Consider the following 22,813-nt stretch of genomic DNA (forward strand, 5'->3'; position numbering starts at 1 on the left):
GAGTGAGCCAGTCTTACTTGTGGATCTCAGCATCAGACATCGGTCTGGCTGTTCTCCCCTTGCAGTGATTTTACCTGAGGTCTTTTGCTGTCTCACATAGTACCTGTCGCTCCCCTCTGTATACAGTATTCATGTAACAGCTCGGAATCACTCTACTTAGAAATGGAAGGAGGTTTGCATCTTTTCTATCAAGTTTTCAGTTTCCCTACCACATCCCAAAGACATACAGCTCAGGTGAACTGGACCTTAATTGCCTATAAGTGTGAATGTGCTTGTCTAGCATATGTGTTCAGTGCAGCACGCACCAGCTGCATTGCAAAGCGTTGAATCATTTGGTGCCCATAGTACACACACTGGACATGTCATACAGACAGAAGAATCAGTCCAGGTACAGTTGCTGGGATGTGCTTATCCAAGAAGCGAAAGCATCATTGCTGGGAAACAGAAAAGTAATGTCTGCTGACATGTTGATCAAGATCCGGCCACTTTACGGGCTTATATACAAAACAATGCATATGGGTGTATTGCTGCATGTCATCCATTGTCATATTTGTTGCCCTGGGGCCGGTGACATGCTGGCAACCTGTCAACAGTATTCCTGTGTCTTTTGGCACCACATGCTGGGCTGCCTGGAGTCTCAGGACCATGACGCGCAATAACCAACTATAGATAAATGCATGAAAATAAATGCATTTAGAATTAACTTTATGTGTGACCAACTTGCACCTCTTGACATGCATGTAACAGGTATAGAGCTTCTCCTCGTGTACTTTCAGAAATTGTTCTAATTATGGGAAATTTACCAAATCGCTGTCTTGCAGTGTGTTAGATGAGAAAATCGATAACACATTCATGTCTGTGTGATGTTTTGGAACTAGAGCCATGAGGCGATTAGCTTAGTTTAGTGTGAAGACCGGAAGCAGGGGGAAACAGCTATCCTGGGTATCTCCATTGTTCATAAAAACAGCAACCAACACCTTTTAAAACCTGATAATTAACCCGTCACATCTTATTTGTTTAGTCCGTATACAAACAAACATGCAAACATGACAATTTGTGATTTTAGAGGAAGTTACGTATAGTGCAAAGAACATCAATTTTTTAACTTTGGAGAGAGCCAGGCTAGCTGTTTCCTCCCGCTAAGCTAGCCTAATCTCCTCCTGGCTCCAGACTCATACTTAGTGCACAGACATGAGAGCGGTATTGATTTTTTTTCATCTAACTTTCGGCAAAGAAAGTGTATTTATTTAAAAATGCTGAACTTTTTCCGCTAATGGATACATTGATGTCGAGTGACATTCACTGCTAACAGCTCTCCTGCCAACAGCATCTTTCTTTGTTACTGCTTGCGTCAGAAAATGAGCTGTTTCCTCACCGTTGACAAGGTTATACACAGACACTAAAAAATAGGTATGGCTAATGTCAGTAAAGGGTAATAAAAAAAGATTATATTTGGTTCACTGCTAAAAATCTAAACTGAATGTATCTTCTCCACTAACTTTTGTTTTTTCTTTTCACACATCTTCTACATATAATTCACCTTTTAAAATCTATGAGCTGCCTATCATCTGAGCGCCCATTCCGGCACTGCAAACAGATCCCTCTTTCCCACCTTCCCTCCTTCGTCTTTTTCTCTCCCTCCCCTGTTCAGAATTTGAGTTGATGGGTGAAAGCAGTGTGGCGGAAAGCCCTCCAGCGTCAGCATCCATTCACATCAGATCACAGGCACTAGGAGAGAGGAGAGGAGGGAGGAGAGGAGGAGTTGAGACAGACTGGGCCTCAGCCAGAGAGCAGTGAGTCAGTCTGTGGGTAGGAGTGTGGGGAGGCAGGGAGCGCATAAGAAATCCTGTCGAGTCATTCTGGCGTAGGATGCTCTCGTCACCTCCTGGCCTCACAGGAATGCACTGCAGATGTGGATGCTATCGTCAATGCAGGGTGATATGATGGGAGATAATAAGAGGGAGCCGGGGTCACCACACGTACACGTACACGCACACACTCACACACAAACACACCAGTACACATACAACACAAATGAGACCTGATCTTTGCACTTTTACTTGCTCATTGGTAAGATTTTTTAGAGGAAATTTTGTGTAACAGAGCAACGATTGATTGTATTGTTGATATAGTTGGGTTTAGCCGCTTGAGTCTCTGCCTCCGGAAACTGATCAGTCAGTCACAGCTCGTCTTAAAGCATTTTTGAAAAAGACACTAAAACCTTAAAATATCTAATTAGTTGTTTGTCGACACTGGTAGTACATCAATAAAATGACTTTAAATGGTGGAAAAAAATGAATTATTCAGTCGAACAGAGTTTACTCAGAGATATTACGCTGATTAAGGTTAGTTCAGGACTGTTGATCGAGGATTATAGTCCTCCAGAACTCCCCCCCCCGCCTCCCTTTGTTTTCCTCCTGCACAAATGCATATATTAAAAAACTAGTGAACTAGCTTCTGCATTGTTTTAATAATGATAAAGGCACATATTTGCTTTGATTTTTGCAGGTGCTGCGTGTCTGTATAGCGGAGAGAGGCTGTTAAGTTGCTCGAGAGGTGTGTTGTAGAGACAATTTGTGTGTGCGCGCGCGCGCGCGTGTGTGCAGTCTGTTATCAGATTAGATTCTTCTTAACTGAGACCCTGGGGGTAGATTGGGGAAAGACTCTTCCATCCATCCATCCTGGAGCTTTCCCAGATGGATACTGTATGCCACCAACTTCTGTTTGCTTTGTGTTTTGTTATTTCAGCAGTGATGGCCCATTTTTCTGATGTCTAAAGGTATTCAACAGTTAATCAACTTTTCTGTTGTTATTGCTTGATAATCATTGGGTTATCTGCATCGTCTTTGTCTGAATTGCCATTTCCAAACAGTGCTGAACGGAATATTTGTACTTTCAATGACTTGAAAACGTCTTTGGGTTCTGATCATTTTAGAAGAGAATATTGACCAGATAAGATAACGGACGATCATCATGTGCAGTTTGGATTATTTTACTATATATGGCAATCGATCAACCTTCATGCTCTTTTTGTGAGCGTCGTCTCCTGCCATTATTGTGCACACACAAGCAGAATTCTTTAATTAATATGTTTGGATACATTACATTTTTACATAATATTAAAACTGTTTTCGCACCACATTATTGTCTAGTCAGCACTTCAGCAGTAAGTGCTAGTGCTTTGCTGAAGGGCAATTTAATAAAAGTCTTTTAGAAAAGGGAGCCCATAACTGGATGAAGGCAATTTAATCAAAGTTTTCAAACTGATGATTTTCTAATGACAGACAGGCTCAGATTACCTCATTCGTAGCAATAATCCTCTTTGATAGGAACATCACAGAAAACCCCTGTGTTACAAAAGATGATTTTTCTAAGATTTCCCCTCTCCCCACTTCATTTGCATTGAACCGTGCTCTCGTTCGTCTAGCCCACAGTGCAGTTAGCCTCAGAGTTGTGTGTGGCAGGCATCTGTCATTTCGGAGGCTATGTGTTTGGCCCTGAGCTCGCAAGCTGGCAGCTGCCTTTTTTGTGTCGTGACCACTTGAAGCTGGCGATTTCACCAGGAGACTCGTGCGTACACGACAAGTGCGAACACTGTGACACACACATACTGCACTCGCGCAAACACTTGTATTTGCACGCACACAAGCATACACAGAGGAACAGACACACACACTTACCAACTGCGAGCAAATTTGTATAATTATGTTCCTGACACTCCCTCTCAGTTGACCCTCTCGTACCGGCTCTGAGAACGCTTAATCAGTTGGCTTGTATGTATGCACATACACAGATCAAACATATTTATATACAACATACATTTATATACAGTACATATGTAATTACACTAATTCATATCAGTTGATGAGAATCATGTAGACATGCAAAAGTACACACACAGACACATTGAATATGTCTATTTCGAATACAAAATAGACACATAGACATTAGTGCACAGTGTTTGTATTTTACACAATCATCTCCCTGAAAAATATAGTACATGCACACGCTTCAGCCCTCATATACATAGACAAGGCACACCTGTTTGTGCAGATGGAAAAGGAAATGAAATCCAGTAGACAGTCTGCCTACACGATAAAGGTGCCACAAGTTCTCATGAAAAGTCATGTTGCACTTTGTCATCTTGCCTGGTTAGTGTCTTGCCTGTGTGAGTGTTTGTATCTCAGTAATGAACCGCCCATTTTTTCATTTTTTCCGTAAGTCAGCTCGTACTTTTGCTACCCTAAAAATCATGTTCTTCTACGACTAATTAGCACGAGCAAACACATTTTCTCTCTTGGTTAAGATGTGGATAAGTCTTGAATGGGCAAAGCAGAATTAATAGTGTATATGAACACATTTTGTAGGAGAAACGATTGCAAGAAAAGCCATGTTGCTGTCGCATGAGATTTAATCGAGCATGTGTTACTCCATATTTGATCAAGCCAGGCCATATGTCTGCTGTATGTAAATTTAGGTTAGTGTGTATACTGTATGTTTAAGCGTTGTCTTGTGTCTCTTTTTGCACATTTTCGACTGTGTAGATGAGATTTATGTCAAGAAGCCCAGCTCCTCTGCTCAGAAATATGAATATATTCATGTCTTAGAGCAGAGCATTGGGGCAGAGAGGAAAGGTGTGTGTGTGTGTGTGTGTGTGTGTGTGTCGGTGTGTGTTAGTGTATGTGTGTCGGTGTGTTAAAGTAGGAGCTGCTACTCTCTATACAGCCCTGGAGCAATAGTGTGAGATAGACCCAGAGAGAGAGAGCGACAAGCTCTGTGCATTAAAACACACAGGAAGGTGCTTAAAGTCACTCCAAGGTCACGTTTATTCTAGTTTGTGTTTTGCTGTGTGTTAAGTGTACTGTCTGTATGTTAATGTAATGCAACATGTTTAACCCTATCTCCTACAAAATACATTTAAATATCTACCACTAACATCCTTTGCCAAATATGTTTTGGAGGAAACAGAATTTTCGCCAGGTTTACATTCACACACACACATTTTCTTCCAGTCCAGGAAGTGTCACACTCTTATACTTTATAGTTACAAATCACATGACTTTCATACCAGAGCCTAAGAGACCAGAGTTTTAGTCCGGAATCCCACATTTTGTTACTTTTAGGCTACCAAAGCACTTAAGGTCGGGGGAAGTTGAAACCCCAATCTCTTCCTAAACTTAACCAGGTGCTTTGACTTGCCCTTAAAGGTGCTGTATGTGCGTTTTTGCCATCGCTACATAGCCAGTGTTAGCATTAGCAGCTGTTGACCTACCAGTCTAAAAAAGAAACGTTGTGTGTTTAGCATCATACTTCATTCCTTCACCTACCAAGCGCTGTCTCCAGGGGTGGAAAGCGACGCCAATGTTAACTCATGTTTTACTTCAATTCATTTTCAAGTAACAAAGAGAACATAGCACAATGGAGGTTCCACATAAAGATGTATAATAATAATAGTAGTAATAATAAGGCTAATAATAAAACTAATTATTATAATAATAGAGATAATAATATGACTACTACTAATAATAATAATTGGAGTAAATATATTAACAATAATAATAATAATAATAACTGTAGAAGTGCGTGTTGAGCAGGATCATGGGGTTAGTAGGTGGTTTTTCAGTCACAGATCCAGACTCTGCAGCTCCAGAAGCAGAAATACCTGCAGAAAGCGACAGGAGGAGAGAGGAGAGAGACAAGAAAGCACAAAACCGAGGGAGAGCGAAGAAGCCAAGTTAGTAACAAGCACTGATGGGATATGAATGCATATGGATGGCGAGGGAGAGGAGGAGAGAGGAGCTCGGTGCATTATGGGAAGTCCCCTGGCAGTCTATGCCTATAGCAGCATAACAATGGGATGGTGCCTTACCATTAAGAGCTTTGTAGGCGAAGAGGAGGATACTAAATTCTATCCTGGGTTTTGATTATTTCTACCTTTTTTTTTTTTTCTACTGATTTTAGCATGATAACCAACTAGCCCCTGCCCGGCCGGCCTGTCACACCACTTTTCTATAGCAAGTCACTGTAGCGTCGGGGCTGCCCCGAAGAAGTACCGCGGCTCAGAGGGTGTATTATATCTCTTTGCTCTCTATCTCTTGTATTGTAAACGCAATGATGGCTGAAGCTCTTGGTAGGTGGCCATCAACACCAACAGCTCCCGCCATGAAACCAAGTTTGGCAGCAGAGAAAACTTACGTAGAGCACCTTTAATCATAAAAATGTTGATCACGCGTAGGGGAAACATATGAAAAACATATTTGCTATTGCAACTTTATTTTTAGGAGAGAGGGTTGTAATGTTATGTAATTTGGAAAAAGTCACTGAAACATGGGAAAATCAATGCTGCTTAGGACCTGGTCTTAAATACAGTGTCAGTTTTATTAATTCATCCCTGTCAAGATACCATTTAATCCGATTGTAAGAGGAAAAGATACTGTGTTTTATCTCAGTGTAATATATTTTTGACATACTATATCTGCTTAATCTGTCTTTGGCAGCACATATTACATTGAAATTTTAAGCTTGTGCTGAGTGATTCCATAGCTAAATATGAGTTAACGTGCAGGGGAAATACTCCAGTGTGTTGTTCCTGTAAATAATGGACAAAGAGGACAGTGCTGTCGACAGAAATGGTTACAGATTTATTTCCCTTCCTACTTAGGTGGGATTCCCAGGTGATGAAACTTAGGAGCTTTGTCTTAAAGACACAGGACACTGAAATCCACAGGTGTAGCTCAAACCACTGTGCGGAATCAAAAGGATCACTGGAGGAGCTGGACGACCTTGAAATATTAGCGTGCTGGATCCCCAAGGTTGCACATTATTATTCCTCAGACGGATTGGGGGTTGAATCGGAAGATGGATGAAAGAAAAAAAGGATGAAAAGGGATGAGAAGATGAATGGATAGTCACAGTTAAGGAGAACGGGTTAATAACCTCTCATTAAACTTAAATCTGATGGATGAATGAAAGGAGGAGGTTAGGGGGGGTGATGATGAAAACGGGAATTATGGGTGTCTCTTTGCCCTCATGTATCCTGTAGGTCTGGAGAGAAGGGGCTGATTGAATGACTCAAAAATCTCTTTGGTTTGCCACTCTCATCTCGGCTGCTTCGACCTGTTGGAGTGGTAAATAATCCTCTCAAAGTTTTGCATAATTTGTCTCTCGTTATAATAGGACGTCAAGTGATTTTCAAGAAGCTTCTGTCTCTCGGCTGTCTCATGTCTCTTCCTGGTTTGTCCATCCTTTCTCTTCCTCTCCCTTTTCCTTCTCCTCCCCCTTCTTCCCTGCTCCTCTAACACTTGTCTCCTTTCCTTCTCTTTTCAGAATAACTTTCTGCCACCTGCCATTCCAGAGTAAATGGTTGTACATCGGCACAGAACGAGGGAACATCCACATCGTCAACGTGGAGTCCTTTATGCTCTCAGGCTACGTCATCATGTGGAACAAAGCCATTGAACTGTGAGTGTTAACTGCCCACGTGTCACCCTCTGATGCTGCCTCCCACATTTTGCCCTAAAAGTTCTTTGCATTTGCCCTCTTCTTCAAATGCTGCATGATTTCGTATTCAGCTCTATAGGTTTTTGTGCCACATGATGGGGGTTCATATCCAAAGCGAATCACTGATAACACGGATCAATATTTGAACTGTGTAGGAGGCAAACTCGTGTCGCTAGCACTGCAACGCTGATTTCAGGGTTGCAGGACTTAAGTGAGGTGAGGGATGCTGTGTAATCAGCATTTTAGCTAACAAAAGGTTATTGTAGTTTAAGTGTAATGAGATAAGAAACAATCATTAGTTAGTCTATCATTTCCAGGCACAGCATTGGGCTTCAGGTAATGAGCAACCTGTCTCTTTGCTGTTTCAATGGATCTGTCAGCTTGACAGGCTCCATTTTGGTTCCCTGCTGAAGAAACTTAAATTATTCACTGGAGCGTTTTGCTTCACGCTTTTCCCCTCATCCCCTTCTGTGCGCATGTGTGTGTGCGCGCACGGAGAGAGAGGCAAAGAGGAGGAGGGACGGAGGGGTCGGAACAGGTGTCTGGCGAGATCAGTGTATGGTACACACAGACGACTCGTCTCGTCGACAGGGCTGCAGGGAAGAAAAGGCGAGAGTGAGTGGTGGGAGAGAGGAGGAGGAGGAGGAGGGGAGGAGGGAGAATGTATGACAGAGAGGAGATGGGGGTGGAATGGATGAGACAGGACTTTTGCCTGGAGAAAAGGACACGCAGAGGGGAAGGGTGATGGAGGAGAGGAATGGAGTGGTGACAGAGGGATAAATGCAGGTAACAGAGGGCAGAGCAGAAGAGGGTTGAGAAATAAGGAGACGTGTAGATAAGTGAGGATAGAGAGGTAAATGGAAAAGGTTTCCAATTAAAATGAAAAGAGCAGAAGAGGAAGGTAAGGAGGGACTGATGAGATAGAGGTTAGATAAGATAGAGAGTTAGATACTGGGGTTCTTCTTGACAAGGGCAAGCATTAACCTCCACATTTATTTTGGGGGGGGGGCTTAACTCTACTCTCCTCTTTTTCTACCTCACCTTTACAGTACCTTTCACTCCTCCTCACCTTCACCTAGAAGTCAATCTGTTTTTACCATGGCCAAATACACAAATTTGGAATCAAGTGAAAAATTCATTACCACTCAGAAAATGTAGAATTAGAATTTTAACGGGTCTATTTTCCGGTTTGATGCAAAAACCCCCTTTGGCCACACCAGCCATAATGTCTGGCTGGATCTCGCTAAAAGGTAGATTAGTCCTATCTAGAAAACTGCAGTTAATGTTAGAATTAGAAATCGAACCTCATGCCGCTTTCACATCAAACAAAAGGTCACACAGCCTGTAAGTGGAACTTTAAATGACCTCGATTCTCCCTTCTCAACATTTTAAATTGCAGAAACGGTCAATATTCTCTACGTTGCTTGTCCAAGATAAGGAAAATCAAAATTTTCATTTATATGCACTTTTTAAAGTGATATCTGTAACAGCTGTATGGCTAATTTTAAATTCATAAAACTCACTGACTTGCATATACACTCTTCCCCTTTCTCACCCTCTTACTATTTTCTGCTATCTTGCAGATACAGTATACGTCTTTGCATCTGCTCTCATCTTTTTCAACCGCTTTTTTACAGAAGCCGCAGGTTTCTGTATCTTGTGGTTCAGGCCTCGATCACGCACACAGCCATTCTGTGGGACATTACGTCGTGAAGATGGCAGCCGTTGCCAGGAATCGATTCTCGGATTTGTTACAGATGCTTTCAGTTTTTGCATATTTGTTTGAGTGTATCTGTGGATCTGTGTGTTGTGCTTTGATGTAGATCAGAGAGGTGTGAGGTGATTATCTTGTTCTCTTGTGCCTCTCTGCCAGCTGTGGGGTTAGGAGGGTTGTCCTGCGGACACAAAAGCTTCAGTACGTCTCTCATTGTTCCTGTCTGACACTGTCATCAGGCGAAGGTAGCACTTGATCTAAAGTAACTACAATAACAGCTTTAACGATTAGTCGAGTGAGAGAAAATTAATCAACAAAAATGTTTAAGATTGATTAATTGTCATTTACCAATCAATGACTGCGGGTTGCTGTTTCTCAAATGAGAGAAACTACTGCAAGAATTGTCTTAATTAGTATTATTTTCACCTACATACTGTATCGCGCAAACCAAAGCATTATTTAAAGACTTTACCTAAAGCCCTGCCTGCTACACCTCTGTTCTTGATTGTTGTAATGAGCCTAGGATGTGGTGTGCACTGGGGTCATCTTCCCTTGGGCCCTTCTATTTGGAGACGAGCTGCATTGGCTGCGCCAGTGGCCCCGGGCCTGCCCTGATGCAGTGCTCTGTTTTTTTATGACTCACACCGCTGTCCCCGAGCTACTGTACTGAAAAGATTAATAGACAAGCACATATCCTGCAGTACTTAACCAACTGCAAGGCGCTGTAGTTCAGCCAGTGCTATAGGCATTAAGGACATTCCAGTATGGCTGCATGTAAACTGGTGTATGTTCACATTATGCATAATTTGTCTGCATGCTTGCAACGAACGTAATATGCAAGAACGTTTTTTATGAGTGTAGCTGGCAGCATCTGTGTGTGTGTGTGTGTGTGTGTGTGTGTGTGCGTGCGCGTGCGTGCCTGCGTGTGTGTGTGCATGTGTGTTTGATTTGATTCAACTAGATGGTTACTGGGTACAGAGAGCCGGGGAGAAGTGGGACAGGAGTGGTAAAATGTTAACAGCTTACTGTGAGACATAGTTCACGTGAACATGTTAGCCCAAGGCCTCTCCTGTTCCTTCCTCTTTCATTTTCTCCTACTCTCCTACTCAGGACCCTGAAGCTATCATAAATACAATTGAATTTTTCATGCCTCTGTGTATGTACTGTGGTTTTTATGCACATGGAAGGTCCTCAGCTGGTATCGCATTACACTAGGGAAGAGCCTTAGTGTCCTCCAGCATCCAGTATCCTTCAAGCCATTCACCACAGTGGTTCCGGGAGCCTAGGCCTCAGGTGTAGGACCTGTACAGTGACCTTTCCTGGGGGATTCAGCCTTAATCCAACGCCCCATGTACTTACAGGTGGAAATTACAAGTCAGTACCAAAGCTTTGTATCAGTAAAAGATATCATTTTTCATAGGGTCCTACCTCAGTCTTCACTTCAGTCTTGGATTTTAAATAAGTTCTGTCTGTTGCTTGTTTGAACAGTTTTGTTCAGTTCAGTGCAAAACTAAACCCGTTGTACCCTGTATTTCCCAATATTGCCAAACTGTTGTTTTAACTGGTACCGAGTTGCCACATAATGCTTGTTTCTCTTGTTATTACTTTTAGTGACTTTCAGTAAGGTTCTAAGCATGAAGCAACATACTGTGTCTATCAGTTTTGCTAGTAATGGCACTGTCATTCAACAGTAAGAGGGGATCTAATGCAAAATGCTACTGGTTTGGTCTTTTTGATGATTTGGTATAAAAGTCAATATACTGAAAATCTCTACATGTGCTCACTGAGGTCGGGGGGATCAATGCACCTGGGCCAGCATCATCATCTGGAACATGTTTTTTATGTTGGAATAATGATATCAATCATGTATGATTACCTGAAAAATCATATATAATGATTACGGATTAGCTTCAGATGTGGGCTTACATACATTAAGTTCCTATGCGTTAACAAACGCAAAGTCACATTCTACTGAGGTGACATGGCGCCACATACGGTATAGGTGTGCTGCAAATAGTCTTTTCAAGCCACGATGCCGCAGAGACACTGTCATGGTGACTGCGCCTCTGCCGCCTCGGAGAGTGTCACCCGTGGTGACACCAGATGTTCGGGACGTCACCGTGCGTGTGTTCCAGTTTGCATGTGTGTCTGTGTATGTAGTTAACCCCTTGAATAGGTATGCTGAATGAATACCTGTGCTTTTATTCATACATGCATAAAATCAGAAATCATACCTTATATTATTTAATTCACATATTGATGAATATGTGTGTGTGTGTGTGTGTGTGTGTGCGTATGTGCAAGAGGACATGTGGGTATGCTTGAACTGAAGAGATGTTTACAAACACAGTGAGGTGTTACTCTTTCTGTCGCTTAAACATCCCCCGTGCGTCATCTACACACTCAGAAATAATTGCTTTATGTTGCGTGTGTGTGCAGTCAGATCTTTGTGTGTGTGTGCTTGCAACACATACACTAAGGCAGTAATGGTCCTTTTTTTTTTTTAATGTAGCGAAGGCACCCTCAGGTGGGGGGATATTTGATATACATTTAGTGCAATAAAGGTTTACAACAGATGACTGTTTGGACTGAAGGAGCCAGAGTTTTAAGTTTTTATGGTGTACCGAATGAGCATTATATTTGCCATGGGGTATTTAGTTTAACCATAGCAGTCGTGTGTGTGTGTGTGTGTGTGTGTGTGTGTGTGTGTGTGTGTGTGACACGAGAGACCTTGAATCAGTAGCTGAAAGACAAGAATGAAACTGGAAATGATACAGTTTGAATAACAAGCATGCATAAAAATATGCACTTATAAACAAACACACATAGCCAAATATTCCTGTCCCCGAGGCCATTTTTACTCTGTATGCAAAAGGCAGAGTTATTAGCAGTACACAGGCAGAAATGTGCGGTTACAGGAACGTGTTGAAGTAGTTAAGCAGGCGTTTTTTTAATGTTTGTGTGTGTGTGTGTGTGTGTGTGTGTGTGTGTGTGCGTATGTGCAAGAGGACATGTGGGTATGCTTGAACTGAAGAGATGTTTACAAACACAGTGAGGTGTTACTCTTTCTGTCGCTTAAACATCCCCCGTGCGTCATCTACACACTCAGAAATAATTGCTTTATGTTGCGTGTGTGTGCAGTCAGATCTTTGTGTGTGTGTGCTTGCAACACATACACTAAGGCAGTAATGGGCCTTTTTTTTTTTTTAATGTAGAGAAGGCACCCTCAGGTGGGGGGATATTTGATATACATTTAGTGCAATAAAGGTTTACAACAGATGACTGTTTGGACTGAAGGAGCCAGAGTTTTAAGTTTTTATGGTGTACCGAATGAGCATTATATTTGCCATGGGGTATTTAGTTTAACCATAGCAGTCGTGTGTGTGTGTGTGTGTGTGTGTGTGTGTGTGTGTGTGTGTGTGTGACACGAGAGACCTTGAATCAGTAGCTGAAAGACAAGAATGAAACTGGAAATGATACAGTTTGAATAACAAGCATGCATAAAAATATGCACTTATAAACAAACACACATAGCCAAATATTCCTGTCCCCGAGGCCATTTTTACTCTGTATGCAAAAGGCAGAGTTATTAGCAGTACACAGGCAGAAATGTGCGGTTACAGGAACGTGTTGAAGTAGTTAAGCAGGCGTTTTTTTAATGTTTGTGTGTGTGTGTGTGTGCGTGCGGGTGTGTGTGTGTGTGTGTGTGTGTGTGTGTGTTTGTTTGTGTGGGTGGGTTCATGTGTTTGTGGCAGAGTATGGATGATTTTTGGGAGCCTGTCTGTGCTCTGCCCATCCTGCCTCTGTTGCCATGGTGATTCCTTTATCTGCAATCCTGAGCGTGTATTTGTGGACTTGGTGAATATGTTCATGTCAGATTTATTTTACTGTACAACAACAGGTAGTAACAAAACAAATTTGTTGCGGAGTCTCACAGGGAAACACAGAAGAATGTGCATAACATTCGGAAACAAGAGAAAATAAACCATGTGGGACAGAGGAGCGAAGCTTTTATGTGTACAAGTTGCATTTTGTAATTCAGCAAGAGGGTAATTGTCATAGGTGTATGTTTCACAAATGGGCTGGGTGTTAAAATATGTCGTAATTGCTGTGTTTGTGTGTGTGTGTGTGTGTGTGTGTGTGTGTGCGTGCTGCTGTGGACGGCTGTTAGCTGAGAGACAGGCAGTGAAGGGGGATTAGATAAATCAACAGCTCCAGCTGCAGCAGAGCTTAGGTAATAAGGCTAGAGCACTAAAAGGCTAAATATAGAGACAACTGACTGACTGCCTGCCTGCCCAGTAACTGCTACATTCTAATACACACATACACACACACACACACACACACACACACACACACACACACACACACACACACACACACACATTGCTGTAAATGCTTCCTGTTTTTGGCCCTTAGCTTATACTCATAGATCCATGCAGATACGCAGAGCTAAACTGGACAAACAGAGTTAACATGCATCCCCTGCTAATTGATTTTCCATCCAAAAGATGTTTTTTTTTTTTTTTTAAATATATAATTTTTATAGTTTGATATTATCATAAGCATGTCCTGTCCTTCACTGACAGACTATAGGATGAATAAAAAACTCAAAACAAGGACTTTGCCTTGCCCCCTTTTACATTACTTACAGTACATTTGGTTGCAGCTCCTTCCTCTTCCTCTCCTTGTCAGGCATCCCTGCCCTTGCTCCCTGGTGTTTGGCTTATGTTTGAGGCACTAACAGTCACTCTTTTTCAGCTGTGACCTTCTCTGGCGCCACTCAGCCCACATCGTATCTTTAAGGCAGGGCAGGTTAGGTGAATTCTGTTGCCACGTGGCACAGAGAGAGGAGATTCGACATAAGGCTGTCTCGAGGGTAAAGCAGAGAAAGGAGGGGGAGAGGAGGGGACAGCCGAGCATTTTGTGCTGTCTTGTTCACTGACATGCAAATGGACACACACACCGACATGCACGCACATGCACATAGCCGCTGGGGACTGCCTGGCTTGACAGAGCCGTCCATCACAATCTTCAGTGAGCTTATGTCTTGAACAGCCTTTTAGGGCCTTGGAGTGATTGGCAGCTCTGTCCTCCCTAGTGGACCTCTTCCTCAGGTTCAAAGACACCGACTTCCTGTCTTAACCCTCTCCATATCACTATGGGATTTGAGTGAGCTATAGGTCTATGGTCTAGTTTAGATGTGCTTTGTGGCTTCAAGGGAAAAACACTGTCTAGCTGTCTCTCCATTTGTGTTTCTCTTTGTTTTTCTCACAAGGTCCTCAAAGGCTCACCCTGGACCGGTTGTCCATATAAGTGACAATCCAATGGATGAGGGAAAGGTAAGCAGTTAACCTTTTTCTGCCAACACACTCACATAAAACCTTGTAAATATATATTTGTAGTTCTGAGTTAACAATAACAGTCAATCTCTCTCCTATATCAGTCACACACAGCAAATGCATATGAGGTATTATATTGCTTACCCTCACCCTGGTTTCCAAAGCATTTAGTCCCTAGAACCTACAAAGGGCAAGATGTTGTTACTTGGGTGATGGCTTTTTGGCAATGCACCAAAGATCAAGTCTGTTTTTTTTAGCATAATGTGACTTGATGACTCAGTGATTCCAAGTCTTAGGTGTTTGAACTTTAAAGTACTGAGACTAGGTGTTGTTTCCCTAAATAAATCTTCAGAATCAAAAAAGCCTTACACTTCAGTTCTAAAAAAAAAATCTCTTTGCAGTGGCTGTTACCGTCCCTTGTGAACCAGGGTGGGCAGGTTTCTCCCTGAGCCACTGTAGTCTACTTACACCTGACTTCCTTTCATGCTGTGCGTGAATGTCAAATGTAATACTTATTTTTCTGCCCATCAAGGGGTCTATTCTATCTCCTCTCTGTCATCTGTCCTACCTATCTCACTGACTGCCTGCTGCTCCTCTTCTCCAGCTTATAATTGGATTTGAGTCTGGGATCGTGGTCCTGTGGGATCTGAAATCAAAGAAGGCCGACTATCGCTACACTTATGATGAGGTAGGCAAGTCTCCCTCTATTTTCCATTTTTTTCTCTTAACAGCTTTCAGTCATTCCCCCCACTTCTGATCTACAGAGTATGTTTTAATACTGAAACTGGGAATTAAATCACACATTCCTGAGCTGAAGTGTATAAAGTTGTTCATCTGTGCGTGCATGTTAGAGAGTTTATTCCTAGAACAAACCTAGAGTTTGAGACAGGCCTACTTTACTACAAGTCTTGTGAGTTGGGTCTCCTCTCTAATGTGTTTTTAAGGCTGATGATGGTACTAAAAGTGAGTACTGACTGGGAAGGAATGGGACTTTCTAGTTCCTGTAGGGTAGAGGGTGACAAGGCTGTCCTCATAGCAAATAACAGCTCTAATGTGTTGTTTAATGAAGACAAGGCCGATGTTTTGGTTTTCCAGGGGAGAGTTTCAAGGCCAAACTGAATCTGAACTATCCAGCAATGAGAAGTAAATCCTCAAAATCAGCTGCTACTTTAGGAAGTTGGAATCAGGAAATACGTGTGTCACCTGGCAAAATAAAATCTTAAAATCAGTGTATGTTGTTGGCACTCTAGTAACTGAAGAAAAGGTGTTTATCACAGTGGTGTCAGTTACAAAGAAGAACAGTTTGTGAAATGCATTTTTAACAGTGTTATCATTTATACAGTCGAGTGCCATGTGTTCATGTCTCAGTGAGTTATGATGCACAGTGATTTCCAGCTGCGACAGCATGGCTGGTATTGTTTTCATCTTTTGAGACTGCGTGTGTGTGTGTGTGTTTGTGTCTGTGTGTGTGTGTGTGTGTGTGTGTGTGTGTGTGTGTGTGTGTGTGTGTGTGTGTGTGTGTGTGTGTGTGTGTGTGTGTGTGTGTGTGTGTGTGTGTGTGTATCATAATGGCAAAATGTGGTCCAGGAGACACCCACTGTAGCGAGAACTCACCACAGAGGCGGTTTCACATTGGACAGATTTTGTCACCACTATAGACTCACAACCGTGCAAGATACAGTCTTGAAACATTACAGGTACATAGTTGAGATTAAAATGAAGGCCGAGTTCTAAGATAGGCGTCTTCCAACCCATGAGTACTGAGTACTCAGGTAATAATGTAGTAATGACTACTGAGGACTCATGGGTTAGAACGTCAACATGTTGACGGGCGACGCGGCTGGAGTGATCCCATCAGAAGATGGTCTCTAGTTTTGGTTGCACATGACGGTTGTAAAAAGGGCAACTTCACTTTGTAAAAGGTCCACCTTTCTAAAGCACTGAGTCATGTGGATTTATTGGCTTCACCAGAGGCAATAGTGTGTGTCTACAAATAAAAGAAGATGCAACAATAAAACATAGACGCAATGTCAGAGCTGCCCAGCATCCCTCTGTACCTGGCTTGTGTCAAACCTAGACTGTGTCTTGGTAAATTAGCTAGACTGTGGTATATAGATAAAATCTGTATTTCCTCTCATAATACATTAGCCACATCTATTAAAGTTGACATCACCATCCACATATATCACTGTTCAAGCTGTCTGTTATCAGTCACCTGATGGGTTTGCATTCAACATCTTATTCTGTGTTTGATCACATTTGTCAGAAGACAGAGTGTAGTTTCTTGGTGGTTTTGGAATTGGCTATTCAGAAAATCTTGCTCCCAAATACAGCTAATGTATGCGTTTGTGGGCACAGTCTGACCTTTCACAACCCATGGCTTAGAGTCTTAGTGGGAACTGAATATGTGTATGAATAGGAGACCTCATTCATAAACTTGTCATTGAGGCTTAAGCCGAATGAATGGCTGTGGGTACATATGTACACACTCAAACACACACAGAGTCATCATGTACATGGTCATATAGGGGTGTTCATAGTGCTTGGATACAGAGTTTAAGATAATTAGATTAGCGTCACTCTCATGCTGGTGCTCACCTCATTGGCAGTGCTGTGGTGCTGTAAGCACACTGAGATAACAAGAGTCCCCAAGGACTACATAGACACAAAAATTAGAATATTTTATATGTTCAGTATGCAAGAAGCTCTCTCTCTCTCTCTCTTTCTGTCTCTCTGCCTTTGCTCCTCTCTCAGATAAGCTAATATCCTCCTGCTGCTCCTAGGGCATTGCAGTCTCTAGTATTGAATCTCCCAATGGAGCTCATCTCTTCTCTCCAAAGCCCTACAGTTACACCTCTCCAGAGACAGGGGGTTGAGTGTGTGGGAATATGGGGGGGGGGCATATTGCTCCTCATATCGCTCACTTCTGTTTATACTGACGAAGCAAAAGAGTTTGCAGCACACAACCACTCTGTCATCTCTTTTAGTCTTGGGGTTTATTCCCCTGGCTAATTCTATCCAAATGGTTTTCAGAGTCAGATATCTTTAAAGTTTAATTTGGCCCCGGACCAGCGTTCAAGGGCACTGAAGATAATTCTTGTGTTCTGCTGTGCTGCATCACTAGCGAAATATCACTCTGTCCTCCCTAGCTGGAGTGGCCATAGATTCTCCATGACTTTTCTGATATTACTGTTGTGGACAGTGATGTGGCCAGCACTAAATAAATTAACTAAAGAGTGAGTGTTGGAACACACCAGTGTGTGTGTGGGGGGGGGGGATTATTTTGATTAAATTAATATCGTGCACTTGAATTTTTCAAAGGTATGATGCTATGTACCTATTTGATTTATCCCTTTTTATATGCAAATGTAAGCACAACATCTGTTTACAACTGAAAGGGCTCTTTAACCTTAATTCGTGTGGACACAAAACGATATTTCTGGCCCCTGCTGATTGGTGGACTTTGCCGAGGTTTGCATATATATATAATATGGTGTCAATGCTGTTTGGCAAGTCCGTTTTACGTGATGAAGGTCTACTGCCCTAAACATAATAAAATGCAGGATATCTGGTTCCTTACAGTTTTGGTCTTTATGGTGTGCAAGAATGTTATTTTCACTCTGTATACAATATATATGAAGATACATATACAGGGCCTAGGGTATGTGATGGAATGTTAGTGGTGTAAAAGCATACTTCAGTAGTTATATGTTAAGTTTCACTGTCTTAATTGGGAATGATGACAGAGGCAGTGAACTAAATGTTCAACATTAAGATGGTTGCTATGGAAATGTGGGTCTAATTTGATGTGAAGAAATAGATGTTTTTCTTTAATTAGCTCATTTGTGCCATTAAACATAGTTCATATTTATAATTTGTTAAAAGCGATGTGAACGCCTGAGTAGTAAGAATTATTTGTCGTCATTAACTGACATTATGAATGTGCGCAAACTCCATCTCCGTAAACCCTCTGCAAACAGTACTGTTGGGTGAAATAACTCTTTACAGCTATCAAATCCATTTCAAGCTATATTCTTCCCACTGTGCGCTCTTTTTTTTCCTGCTGCGTGCTTTCATTCAAACACTATTTGCCTAGAAGCTTGCTGCAATGTATCAAAGTTGTCGACTGAACTGAACAAGGAAGCTTTTCCTCTTCTTCTTTTCAACAGCAGAGTAAGCCCGGAGATCATGCAGTGATGGATTCAGAATTTGGAATAAGCATGTCTTAAAGCGTATTTTAGTTCTGATGAAAATTTGTGGATGTTTAAACAAGTGAAAGGCGGTCTATGGTCTAGGATTTCAAAAGGATTGACATAAATGGTCTTTGTGAGTAATGCTTGCTCCTCTATTCTTGGCACAATTCTAACAATTTTTGCAAACTTTCTCACAGAACATCAGCAAGTAGGGCGCGGATAAAGGAAATGAAATTGTTTTGATTCAAATGACGGCATCTTTTGTTAATAGTATTCGCTGTCAGACTGCAGAAATCTCAGCAAATCAGCGATGTCAACCTGGCTCCCAGACAACTGCAAAGTTTCTGGCAGAGTTCAGACATACAGCACAGACAATAAAAGGTGTGTTTTTACAAGTTCTCTTGCAAGAGCTGAGAGAGCACGCCTTCCGCTCTGTGTCTTTCAGTGGATTGTCTATTATTAGCTGTGGATCAGCAGTACGGGTTTCCAGGGAGTGCTAGCCAGAGGGGATCTGTCACCCTGACCCTGCTCAACTCTGCTCCGTCTGATTCAACACCTTGGTCTGAGTCTGGCCCTGATGAATGGCTGATATCGCAGCCAGATTGGAGCTCTTCCCTCCGTCCCCTCCTATTTGTTCTTGGTGGCTGTTGCTCACTCAGTAAATGCATGGATGATATTTTTCATTGAGTCAAAGGCCCATAATTCAAAGTCACCAATTTATTCTATAGTCCGCTTATACAAACAACCCAACTTCCCATCCCTTCTCTTCAGTCACAACTCAATCTTGCGCATTTTTCTTTTTATGCATTTTCTACATTTCTTTTTTACTTTGCCTAATTGTTCCCACCTTTTCTTTCTCTCTATCTCTTCCTTTTTTAATCTCTTTTTCTCTCTGTCATGTCACGGAAAAAAGGACCAGGACTTTGTGCCCACAAGCCCAGTATCTAATTTGTAGAAATTGTTAGGTATCTCTGGAGTAACTGAGATAACCATGAAGTATTTGTGCACACATATAAGCATGCACAAATGCAACTCACAAGAAGGTGTGTAAACATCTGCACCAAAAGACAAAAATTGTGGTGTAAAATTTTTGTTTTATTTGTCCAGGAGCAGGTCACAATTCTCAGAGCAATCACTTAAGGCCAACAATAACACAGTAAAAAGTGCAAACTAATTCCCACAACCACTAAGCATTAATTACTTCATTTCAGATTAACTACTTTGGCTGTGGAAGAATTTGAGTTATCAACATATATTAACACCAAACTTTATAGTAAACAACGTGACAGCGTTTTTAATGCTGGGTGCAGGCTCAGTCAGATTTAAAACAAGTTGTTGTAAACCAATTAGTAACACTTTTTAAATCTCGTTCCAAATGAATGATGTTGTCCATGTAGGACAATACATTGCCAGAAGTTACTGTGGTATTCGTTTTGATGGGCAGCTCAGTTGACTCTGTTTGATAAGTCCCTGTGCCATAAATTGCTCCCATCTGGTTATCTAAGAAGATTAAAAGCAAATGGAACAAATTATTTTCAAACTTTATCTGACACGAGTCTGGTTTCATTAGGAAGTATTTTCTTTCCCCTTAAGACCTGTTGAAAATACAGACATATAACTTAGCTATTCATAGCTGATGGGTCATTTGGCAAGTCTGACACAATATCCATTAGTGGATAGAATTTGTACAATGGTCAGTCTGTGGGGCTCTATCCATCAGGATAAATTGGATGTTACTCTTAATAATACTAACGTTGTCACAAGACTCCTACTAAATAAACAAACAAAAAAAAAGTTTCCCAGACACAATTCAGCCTTTAATGGCCACCAGAGGTAGAATTGAAACTTTTTACCACCTATTTTTTTTGCCCATCAGACACTAGCTAGAGCTAGTAAAAAAAAAAAAAAAAAAAAACTTTTCCGTTGTGAAAATAATCTAGGTACAATGCACAGCAGGGTAAACAACTAAAACCTTAATAATAGCAGCCTGCCTGTCCAACAACATAATTAAGAAGACTAAGAGTTTACAGCCATGATAGCAACTCTGTGAGGCTGTAATTACAGTAGCACACCGGCATGTCCAGCTAAATGCTAACATCAGCATGCGCACATGGTCACAGTGACAACATTAACAAGCTGATGTTAAGCATGTATAATTTTTTTTACCATATTTATATTAAGTGTGTTAGCAAGCTAAAATTTGCTAATTAGCAATTATAAAGTCATTATGCAACTTTATCTCACTGTATCCATGTCTAGTAGCTGCTGTCGTTAGGCACAGCAGTGCTTTGAGCTAAATGTTATCAAGCTCACAATGACAATGTTAACATGTTGATATTTAGCAGGTTTGGTGTTTACAATGATCACCATCTTAGTTAGGCATGCTAGCAAGCTTACATTTCCTAATTTGCACTAAACACAAAGTACAGTTGAGGCTGATGGGAATATATATTTGTGGGTATTTGGTCACAAATCAAAGCATTGGACAAATTCAAAATTTGAGCTCAGGATTGTGATAGATAAAAAGACAGGGGATCACAAAAGTTATTACAATTCAGACAGACATTGCCATCCCTGGAACCATGCCGCTAGCTGCTGGATAAAAATTCTTGAACTCTTTACGCCCATCTTCATCGCACAGGACTAATGACCGCAAATTTTATAGTTTATTTGTTTTAATTTAGGTGGATTAAAGAGTTAATGACTTGAGTGTTCCCCTGACTTTTCATCAAGCACAACCCGTGTGTCAAAATGTCCACTTGTGTAACACGTTATGGCAATATGTCTCCCAAACTACAATCCAAGAAGTCTCAGTTGTACTTTGACATTAATAACAATATTGCATTTCTTGCTCCAATCATAACTGCTGATTGGTAAAGTGAATCTCACAGGGGCTTGTTTCTTTCGGGGCTTATATAATAAACACAACACAGAAATGGAAACAGAATGGGTTTCATGCTCCAAAACAGAGAAGGATTGCTCTAAGGAAATCACTGTTGACATATATGCCCTCAGATGCTCGTTCTCCAGATTAAGCCTTTTTTGGTTGAATGTTTTTTTTTTTGTTTTTTTTTTACATGAGCTGAGTTTCCATTGCTATGAGAGCCTGCGTGTCTGCATGTGTGTGTGGTACTTCAGGGCTAAGCCGTCTTTGTGTCCCAGACACGATGCTGGCAGAAGCTATTGTAATTAGGGCTGTGATATGCATGTTTATGTGCATGTCTGTTTTCCTTCACCAATCTCAGTTTGCGTGCTTGTTCCGTCTTTGCCATAAATTAGTGTGTGTGCATGTGTGTGTGTGTGTGTGTGTTTCTCACGTGTGTGCGTCTAATAAGAGTTGACTAAATTCTCTCATCCCCCAAAGACCAATCTGTGAAAACTGACCTAATATAATAAATCATGATATTAGTCTTTTTAATTGGTATTGTTTGATATAATGAGTACCATGTGTTTCAATTACCCTACTCATTTTCCAATTTAGCACAGTGCATTGTTCCCCCTTGGGACTGTCACAGTGAACAATGCACTGATAGATTTCTAGAACTCAGTCTGTCGCTGTCAAGCCATCTCTGAATGGGTGAAAAAGGGCTCTTTCTTATAAAAGTGAAATAAATTTTAGCATTTAGCATTTTCTTGAATATCTGCAGATCAAGTGCTTTATATAGGCAAACTCATTAATATCTCATCTTTATTAAAACGTGTTATCTGCCAATAAATGAAATTGGAACAAACCTACAGTGTCAAACACTCCCAATGCCGACGGTGGACCAAAATCCCCAAGAATACACTCTGTACGTTTAATTATAAGTACAGCTTACACGGTCTAAAGTAATTCACTTCATTTGAGTGTGGGATGCTAAAATTTTAACAGAATCGGAAATTTTTTTCACAATGCATTCGGGACACCTGCGGAAGCTACTTCCTCACCACCTGGCAGTGCCTAGTGGTGAATCACTTCTGGCGACAGATGACCAACAAACCATCTTTCCTTCTGGGCCACTACATCCCACAGTCCTCGTCACTTTGCCTGCGAAGACACACATCCGCCAGCGGCTTAAATAAGA

At 41.4% G+C, this 22,813-nt stretch overlaps 1 protein-coding gene across 1 annotated transcript in view; it reads left to right on the top strand.

The window, feature by feature from the left end:
- stxbp5a (syntaxin binding protein 5a (tomosyn)) overlaps nucleotides 1-22,813 on the top strand; it is a 90,811-nt gene that overhangs the window by 40,886 nt on the left and 27,112 nt on the right. The window contains exons 6-8 of the mRNA XM_040126210.1: nucleotides 7,327-7,461; nucleotides 14,493-14,556; nucleotides 15,161-15,244. Coding sequence (XP_039982144.1) covers nucleotides 7,327-7,461; nucleotides 14,493-14,556; nucleotides 15,161-15,244 — 283 coding nt within the window. The remainder of the gene's footprint in view (nucleotides 1-7,326; nucleotides 7,462-14,492; nucleotides 14,557-15,160; nucleotides 15,245-22,813) is intronic.

The sequence above is a fragment of the Xiphias gladius genome, chromosome 4 (genome assembly GCF_016859285.1).
Source record: "Xiphias gladius isolate SHS-SW01 ecotype Sanya breed wild chromosome 4, ASM1685928v1, whole genome shotgun sequence".
In the NCBI taxonomy this organism is placed as follows: domain Eukaryota; kingdom Metazoa; phylum Chordata; class Actinopteri; order Istiophoriformes; family Xiphiidae; genus Xiphias; species Xiphias gladius.